Source organism: Gadus macrocephalus, chromosome 12 (genome assembly GCF_031168955.1).
Source record: "Gadus macrocephalus chromosome 12, ASM3116895v1".
Taxonomy (NCBI): Eukaryota; Metazoa; Chordata; class Actinopteri; order Gadiformes; family Gadidae; genus Gadus; species Gadus macrocephalus.
The window spans coordinates 22,041,943-22,051,462 of record NC_082393.1 but is presented as its reverse complement, the minus strand read 5'-3'; the positions used below and the strand labels follow the sequence as shown (position 1 = coordinate 22,051,462).

Below are 9,520 nucleotides of genomic sequence, written 5' to 3'. Positions count from 1 at the left end.
AACCAGGAAGCTTACTCCCATCAGGAAGTATACTTGAGCAGGAACAAGGACGTGTACCAGTCCAGCTTCAGATATTAAAGGGGACCTATTATGCTTTTTTCGACTTTTATGACCTATAAACGTTGTTATAATGATTGATAGTCATGTTTAACCATACACAAAAAACGATGTCGTTTTTCGGGAAACTCTTCCTCTCATCTGGGCGCTATCAGCATTCTCTGTCAACGCTCGGTGTCGTCCTTCTCCGCCCCCTCGCCCCCCTCCTGCCAACCCAACTCTGTTGTGATTGGTTACCTTCCTTGAAGCGCGCGCGGGCAGTTTGACCAGGCATATGGGGGCGCGGCAGGAGTGCCTTTACGTAGATAATTTTCCGGAAATGTGAACAAGTGAATCGCAAACGTTGTCCCGAGTGTTTAGCGCTCTGCACAGCCACCCCAGACTGTCAGCAGGGAATACGTCGAAATGCATGTACGTCATTATTTGACACTTTAGTATGGTTAAACATGACTATCAATCATTATAACAACGTTTATAGGTCATAAAAGTCGAAAAAGCATAATAGGTCCCCTTTAAAACATATGAACCATGAAGTATAGCAATTCAGGTTGATATATTAAAACATAGAACCAGGAGGTTTACCTGTCCAGGTTCAGATATAACAACATAGGAACCAGGAAGTATTATTCTCTAGGTTCAGCTCTTCAACATAGGAACCAGGAAGTATTATTCTCTAGGTTCAGCTCTTCCACGTAGGAACCAGGAAGTACACCTCTCCAGGTTCAGATCTTAACCCTAGTGGTGTTCCACCCCTCTGTGTGTCTCCAGCCGTGCAGTGCTCAGTCTTGTCTGCCCCCCCTCACGGCTCCCTGTCCTGCTCCAACCCCCATGGAGAGTTTAGCTTCTCCTCTCGCTGCGCTCTCACCTGCGATGAAGGCTTCCTGCCCAACGGGACGGCCCACACAGAGTGCTCCTCCCTGGGGTCCTGGAGCCAGGAGGTCCCTCAGTGCCTGGGTAAGACATGATAACACCTAGAAACTACACACCTAGAAACACACAATCAACTAGGAGGATGATTGTAAAGGTACTATAGGAACTACGCACACCAGAAACTAGTATAGGAACTAGTAGGATGTTTGAATTGCAACTAAAAATATCATTACATAGGAACCAGGAAGAGTATTTTAATAGTAGCCAGAAAGTAGAAATGATTAGCAATCAGAAAATATACTTTACTATGAACCTGGAAGTATATCTACATTGGTACTAGGAATCTTACTTGTCTACAAACCAGGAAGTATATCTGCATAGGAACTAGTATACTGAAATATAAACCAGGAAGCATATTCCCATCAGGAAGTATACATGAACCGGAACAAGAAAGTATACTTGTCCAGGTTCAGATGTTAAACATAAAAAACAGGAAGTAAAGCAATCGAACCAGGAAGTATTATTCTCTAGGATCAGCTCTTCCACGTAGGAACCAGGAAGTACACCTCTCCAGGTTCAGTTCTTAACCCTAGTGGTGTTCCACCTCTCTGTGTGTCTCCAGCCGTGCAGTGCTCAGTCTTGTCTGCCCCCCCTCACGGCTCCCTGTCCTGCTCCAACCCCCATGGAGAGTTTAGCTTCTCCTCTCGCTGCGCTCTCACCTGTGATGAAGGCTTCCTGCCCAACGGGACGGCCCACACAGAGTGCTCCTCCCTGGGGTCCTGGAGCCAGGAGGTCCCTCAGTGCCTGGGTAAGACACGATGACACCTAGAAACTGCACATGTATTAAGAACCAGGAGGATGCTTGTAAAGGTACCATAGGAACTACACTTGTGTCGAAAGCAGAAACTATAGGAACTAGTAGGATGATTGAATTGCAACTCAAAATATAATAAAATAGGAACCAGGAAGACTACTTCAATAGTAAACAAAAAGTGTAATTGATTATATAAATCTGAAAGTATGCTTGACTACGAACCAGGAAGTATACCTGCATTGGAACTAGGAAGTATACTAGAATATGAACCAGGAAGCTTACTCCCATCAGGAAGTATACTTGAGCAGGAACAAGGACGTGTACCAGTCCAGCTTCAGATATTAAAGGGGACCTATTATGCTTTTTTCGACTTTTATGACCTATAAACGTTGTTATAATGATTAATAGTCATGTTTAACCATACACAAAAAACGATGTCGATTTTCGGGAACCTCTTCCTCTCATCTGGGCGCTATCAGCATTCTCTGTCAACGCTCGGTGTCGTCCTTCTCCGCCCCCTCGCCCCCCTCCTGCCAACCCAACTCTGTTGTGATTGGTTACCTTCCTTGAAGCGCGCGCGCGGGCAGTTTGACCAGGCATATGGGGGCGCGGCAGGAGTGCCTTTACGTAGATGATTTTCCGGAAATGTGAACAAGTGAATCGCAAACGTTGCCCCGAGTGTTTAGCGCTCTGTCTGCACAGCCACCCCAGACTGTCAGCAGGGAATACGTCGAAATGCATGTACGTCATTATTTGACACTTTAGTATGGTTAAACATGACTATCAATCATTATAACAACGTTTATAGGTCATAAAAGTCGAAAAAGCATAATAGGTCCCCTTTATAACATATGAACCATGAAGTATAGCAATTCAGGTTGATATATTAAAACATAGAACCAGGAGGTTTACCTGTCCAGGTTCAGCTCTTCAACATAGGAACCAGGAAGTATTATTCTCTAGGTTCAGCTCTTCCACGTAGGAACCAGGAAGTACACCTCTCCAGGTTCAGTTCTTAACCCTAGTGGTGTTCCACCTCTCTGTGTGTCTCCAGCCGTGCAGTGCTCAGTCTTGTCTGCCCCCCCTCACGGCTCCCTGTCCTGCTCCAACCCCCATGGAGAGTTTAGCTTCTCCTCTCGCTGCGCTCTCACCTGTGATGAAGGCTTCCTGCCCAACGGGACGGCCCACACAGAGTGCTCCTCCCTGGGGTCCTGGAGCCAGGAGGTCCCTCAGTGCCTGGGTAAGACATGATGACACCTAGAAACGACACATATAGGCCTAAATGCTCTGTTGGCTTCTACTGTGCAAGTTCTACGAACTCTACTTTACCATATGTTTATACCGGTACTTGTATAGGGACCACAAACTGAACTCAGAGAGTAAGTTGGAACTGACTTTGCTATTTACACTTGCATGTTCTACTTTGTGTTCTGTGTATACGATAATGCCTAAACTGCCACTTTCTAAGGACTTTCTACATTAACGTGTGTGTGTGCATTCGTTTTTCTCAAAACGACCATTATCGTGTTCCACTGTGATTTACAGCTCGCTCCTGCCCCCTGCTTGTGACCGCACCGCACCACGGCTGGACGATCTGCAGCCATCCTCACTCGTCCTTCAGCTACGGCTCCCACTGTGACCTTGGGTGCAGCGAGGGCTTCCGGCTCAGCGGAACACGCAGTATAAACTGCAACGCATCCGGCGACTGGAGCGGCGTGATGGCAACGTGCAAGGGTAAGGTCTAATGCGGGAACTCAACTTTATTGGCCATTCGTAACAGGACATATATTAAATCTGACAGGAACTTTAGAAAGGGAAACATGAAAATGTGCAAACAACGAAACAAAGAGTGCAAACCACTGAAGGTGTTTGTTTTTGGCCCACCGCCAAAACAAACACTATGGAAGGTTGGCCGAGGTTTACCATCACTCAAAAACAGCCAACACAGAGAGTCAACAACCAACAGCTATGAAACACTGGGCAGACCATATCGCAGTTTTTATGTTTCACTTTTAAGCGAATACCAATTGAATAAGTGAGATTGGCGAGAAATCCTAAATAGTGCAAAGGTCTAAGTGTATTACCGCGCAGTGTTGATGTGTGTGTTACATCCCGTACCTCTCTCACACACCAGTGGTCCAGTGTGAGGCTAGCTGGCTGGCTGGCCTCACCGCCGCGCCCCTCTCCCTCAACTGCTCCCACCCCCGGGGAAACTTCAGTTTCGGCTCCCGTTGTCGCTTCGCCTGTGCGGGGGGCTACTCCCTGAACGGCACTGAGGAGCTGCTCTGCTCCTCCTCCGGGCGCTGGAGCGCCGCTTTACCAACGTGTGCTGGTAAAAGACCCCTATTTGATATGAAAAGGGAACTTAACTTTTGATTAATGCTGTACCGTATGTTACTGTTTGGCGATTTAGCTGACGCTTGCTAGCCTTATGAGGCCATCCTGATCTCGCTAGTAGGCATTACGCTTCAACTTCAACATGTGGATGGTCTCACGAGGCTAGAGGCTTGCATCCAAAAGTCACAGAGCTCTAGGGCTTAGGGGGCTCTAGGGATCCAAACTCGGGACCTTTCACCCGGGAGTCAGGGAACCTTCACACCACAGCACTGTCCATACTATTCACTGATATAGTTTGCGTCCGCGGCCACACGATAGCGACGCGTCATCCCCTTTGGGCTTTTGAGGTGCTTGAAGGTTTGAGGACTGTGTTCCAGAGGTGGGTACGCCCCTGTGGTCGGCCGTCCTGATGTACTCTGGAGCGGGGGCCGCCTCCCTCGCGGTGCTGCTCTTCGCGGTCGGCGTCGGCCTGCTGGTCGCCAAGCGCTTCAAGAAGAAAGGTGAAAGGCCTGTCTGAGGAGGAACACATAACGAGCGTGTTTGAATTGGGTTTGAGAGTAACAATGCTGTTTGTTTCATCCTACAGGTATAATGGATGGAGACAATTCATTCTGGGAAGAGAGAGAAAATCCGGATTTTAGATCTTGAATCTTCCTCAGTTCGGAAAACGACACAAAAACTCAGGTCGATGTGTGGCGTTATTATGAAGAACACTGTTCTCGTTTGTTCAATAGTTTGTTGTGGCCATTTTTTGATACAAACGACAGGATAGCCTGATATTTTTGCAGATTATTTCCGGTTCTGCATTTCTTTTGGCAGATTATCCGGTGGTGTGGGGTATGTTAAAATTGGATTTTACTTCCCTAAACCTATTAAACGTTTTAAACGATTCAATATAGTAAATAGTCAAAGGGCAGCTGAGTCGCAGTATGAGGATGGTCATGTGGAAAACACGATAGCCAATTAATAGGCAGGCCGACCATTCTACCAAACCAAAGCCCTGGAGGAAAAAGTGAATGTGATGGATTTGCCAAATAGAGGGATCCAACTCATGCTGTTATATGAACAGTCCGTTTTCATGCCAACTCCATGACCTCTTTCATAGTTCTTTAGGATGTCCCCAATGTTTTTTCCGCTTAAGAATTGTTATGATACCGAGATTGCAATTGCGATTCGCGAATAATGACTTGGTTGTTAGTAATGGAATTAGTGTGGAGTACTCTGTTGGCAAAATCGATTTTTCCTCTCACAAACTAAAATACCTAAACCGTTAAATGTGTCTAGGTGTGTGGTCTCTCCGATGTTTCTTACATTTGAAAAAAGGCCAATGTGCCATTCATTTAGTTATATTTTCTATTCTGCTGAGCTTTTTCTTTGTTTAGATTGTACACGTTCAATAAAGTGTCTACCACACACAGCAGTCCCTTTGTCATTAAGCTGTTCTTCACCTCCAGCCACTCCGTCCCATCATCATACACTGCATTAGCAATGCATATATTACTGGCTCTTTCTCACTGGCATGTGTGAGGTGTGATGTGGCATGATGTCATCCTCATGCTGCCAAGCGTCCCATATTTCTCTCCCCCTAACAGCCCCCGTGACTGTGAGGTCACTTGGCTGCCAAAACGACACAAAGTGTCATCTTAGCTGGGCCCAGTGCCCCTGTCGTTAAAATGATGAAAAACTATTACGACCTCAGTGTCATTTTGTGTCTTTTGTCTTTGGTCTGGCACTAGGAGGAGGAATACACTACTCTCAAACGGCAAATACATATGAGGGACCTGCGTCATGGGGCGGATTTCGTTGTTCATCTTGTCATATTGTGTTAGTCTGACATCGAAATTATTTTCTAATTGCATCAACGCGCGGATATAAATCCGTAACCCCGTGTGTCCGTGCCAGGCAGCGCACCTGAGAATGCGGCCCACACCGGACCTCTCTCCACGTACCAGATAGGGCCGCGGGAGAAACCTGAGCAAAGTGAGTGCATCTGCCTCGGTTGACGAAACAGCATGAAGCCAATTATAGTGGTTAAAAGACAGAGGGTTTGTGGCCCGCGGTTGGCATGGGGGATGCAATAAATAACCAAACTGTTGACAGGGAACTGTTTGGCTACCGTCTGAATAATAATGAGGTTATTGCTGCCCACTGTGGCCGTATGATCATACTTTTGATTACTCCCCCCTCCCGCCCCCACTCTTGTCCAATCGGATGCTGTGGACATGAGCGCACGTCTGCCAACTGCTTACTGTGCCCGGGCTAGCCCACAGGAAGGAGAAAGGCCTGCAGGTGAGTCTCTTGGCGTCCTGCCCTCATACTTTATACTCGCTTTTCTTCCGACTACTGGAAGGAAAAACAGACATTCATTCATTGTGCTCTCCATTGTACACAGAAATGTGTAAATGTTTGCGCAGAGAAATGATGAACGTGATGATACTCTCTCTTTATCTCACTCTCGCTCTTTCATATATTTGTGTGTGTGTGCGTCTGTGTGTGTGTGTGCCTGTGTGTGTGTGTGCGTGTGTGTGTTTAGCGTGTGTAAGTTTGTGTGTGTGTGTATGTGCGTGTACGTGTGTATGTGTGTGTGTGTGTTTATAACATACCTTTTTTTGGATTATCACAGACACAAACACACACACACACATACACTACACTACACTACACACACACACACACACACACACACACACACACACACTACAATGACACTTACACACACACACTCACACACTACAATTACACACTGCACACTGCTTTGGCTCTGCTCGGCTGTGGCATACCTCGCTGACAGACAGTTGGATTGTTCCTGACCATTGACTTGTGCTCCCTGGCCGGCGAGGTCTGATTTCATACTGGGAAATATGAGAGGCGTCCCGGGGAGGGTTCAGGGCCGGGGCAAGGAGCCACTCTATACAGTGGGCCTTCATATCTGTGTGTCGCCCCTTCTGCATTCTGCCCCCCAGCAGCCCCCCCCCGCCCCCCTGTGGTCTACCCCCCCCCCCCCTGTGGTCTACCCCCCCCCCCCCCGCATGTCCACAATGGGTGCATTCCAGCTGGGCACAGAAAATATACCTGGGTGGTCTTATATACACACACTCCTTTGACTCGAGGTAGCAAAAATAAGAACATGAAGGGAAGAAGAAGACGACGAAGGAGGAGACGGAGGAGAAGGAGAAGAAGAAGAAGAAGAAGAAGAAGAAGAAGAAGAAGAAGAAGAAGAAGAAGAAGAAGAAGAAAAGGCACCTTTGAACCGGAGTGTTGAGGATGGCTGGGGGGATTGTGTGTGTGTGGTGGGGGGGGGGGGGGGGGGGTCTTGAAGCGGTTCTTACCTGTAGCTGACCCTGTTCCTCCTGTCAAGAGCCCAGCAGACTCTGCTGATCCACACACACACACACACACACACACACACACACACACACACACACACACACACACACACACACACACACACACACACACACACACACACACACACACACAAGCACACAGACGCCATCCACTGGAAGATGCCTCGGCCATCTGACGGAGAGATGGGACCGATAAGCCCTGCGGATGGACTAACCTGGCGGTAACCTACCCCTAACCCTACCCCACCCTCCAGTAGCATGAACACCCATATCCCCTCTCCCTCCCATCAGCCTCCACTGCTCCGGACTGAGGTCACACATGCAATGCGTTCATCATGTCACCATTAAGCTGCATGTTTATATAGTACAGCCTTGATTTATTGAGTGTGAATTCACATAATGCAGAACATCACACACATACACACACACACACACACACACTAACACACACACACACACACACACACACACACACACAAACAGAAATAAAATAAATAAAAATGAACAAGAGCACACCAATATTTATACAAGCTATAAGTACAATTTATAGAATTGCAGGATTTGACTCTCAAGCGTTGTGGATATTTCGTCTGGAATCACCATGCATTTGCAACAAAAAACATCAATTTTGAGGTCTGCATTGTCCGTTGGGGGGCGGGGGGGTTCTGAATACAATCATGCAATTGCAGATGTGCTTAACCAGTCCACCCGTGAATTCCCTCGTTGCAACCATTGCCGATCTACAATCCTTTCTGTCCCATGGTCCAATGAGGGGCGAGGGTGAGGTCATTGTATAGTTTACCATCCCTCGGTGGTAAACTATGGTCCAACAGAGGTCCTTATGGTCCCACAGAGGAGCAGGCCAGCAGCCTCTGCTAGGGGCGGCCGAGCCACGTGGACGTCGCTGTGGCTCTCAGGAGGTGAAGTAGGAGTCCTGCATGGAGCAGAGGCGGTCGATGGGGGTGAGGACGGAGGAGGCCCCCAGGGAGAGGCAGTGGTTGTCGGTCAGCGGACACAGGAGGTCCCCCTCCGTCGCGTCACTGTACAGACCTGACGGGACAAAAGATCACATGGGAACGGTGCATGTCGTTACAATGACGTATTGTTTTTTGAACGTCTTCGTAGTATAGTTATAATAATGAAGGATTTTTTTGAACATACGTTTAATTGTAACAATGGTTAACTCTTTTTTTTTTTTATAACTAGTGATATCACAAATGACAAAAATAACCCCCCCAACCACACCCCTCTTATCCACTTATTGTATGTTGTAGGTCCTGGTACTTTATGTACACACTTATGGTATGTTGTACATCCTTGCACTTAAAAATTAATTAGCATTGTGTAGCATCTTGTCCTAGCTATCTTTGTTGTTTACTGGGAATGGGTTAACCTAACAATAGTTGGTGCTTGGCACTTGTTTCTATGAACAACCTTACTGTACTGACAGCAATATATATCGTTTCTCTTTCTGCTGACAAATGTACTCATTGCAAGTCACTTTGGATAAAAGCGTCTGCTAAATGGCCTAAATGTAAACTATACATGTAATCGCATGCGTTGGTTCTCTTCTACCTCACCGGTCGGCCATGTTGAGTCCAGGCCTCTGCCAAACGGCTGTCAGTCATTGCAGTGTAATGCTCTATCATGCCCCGGCCCTCCACCACGCTCACAGCCTCACCATAAGGGTTCATGTGGTCGCCAGGCATCTGGGGCGGGGTGAGACCCTGCCTGAAGGGGTCCAGGTCGAAGCCATGGGGGTCCAGCCCGGTGAGTCCTAGGGGCTGCTCCTGATGAGGATGATGATGAAGATGATGGGGGTGAAGATGATGATGATGATGATGAGGATGAGATTGAGGATGGTGATGATGGGGTTGGTGGTAGTGGTGGAAGGAGGAGGGCCCCAGCGGGTCCTGGATGGGGGTCGAGTCACCACAGGGGGGCACTGTGGTGCACAGACACAGCATGAGTGAATACAGTGGTCACTTAAGAAAAGAAGGTAATAAGGAACGGCACCCGATTTCTGTCCCTCTTTATATGAAAAACCTTTCATTATTGTGTGTATGATTATTTATAATTTTCTTTTTCAATTTGT

The 9,520-nt window shown here is 47.5% G+C and overlaps 2 protein-coding genes across 2 annotated transcripts in view; one reads left to right on the top strand and one right to left on the bottom strand.

The window, feature by feature from the left end:
* Positions 1 to 331: 331 nt before the first annotated feature.
* Positions 332 to 5,498, top strand: LOC132468560 (P-selectin-like). The gene is made up of 8 exons (XM_060066287.1): positions 332 to 358; positions 735 to 1,011; positions 1,550 to 1,735; positions 2,796 to 2,981; positions 3,287 to 3,475; positions 3,876 to 4,073; positions 4,456 to 4,578; positions 4,665 to 5,498. Exons 1-8 carry the CDS (start codon positions 332 to 334, stop codon positions 4,724 to 4,726), a joined length of 1,248 nt encoding a protein of 415 aa, XP_059922270.1. The 3' UTR covers positions 4,727 to 5,498.
* A 2,260-nt stretch (positions 5,499 to 7,758) lies between these two features.
* The window catches only part of lmx1a (LIM homeobox transcription factor 1, alpha), a gene marked incomplete at its 5' end in the record, with an annotated part of 4,961 nt that continues 3,199 nt past the window's right edge, over positions 7,759 to 9,520 (bottom strand). The window contains 2 exons of the mRNA XM_060067490.1: positions 7,759 to 8,475; positions 9,107 to 9,370. Coding sequence (XP_059923473.1) covers positions 8,339 to 8,475; positions 9,107 to 9,370 — 401 coding nt within the window. The remainder of the gene's footprint in view (positions 8,476 to 9,106; positions 9,371 to 9,520) is intronic.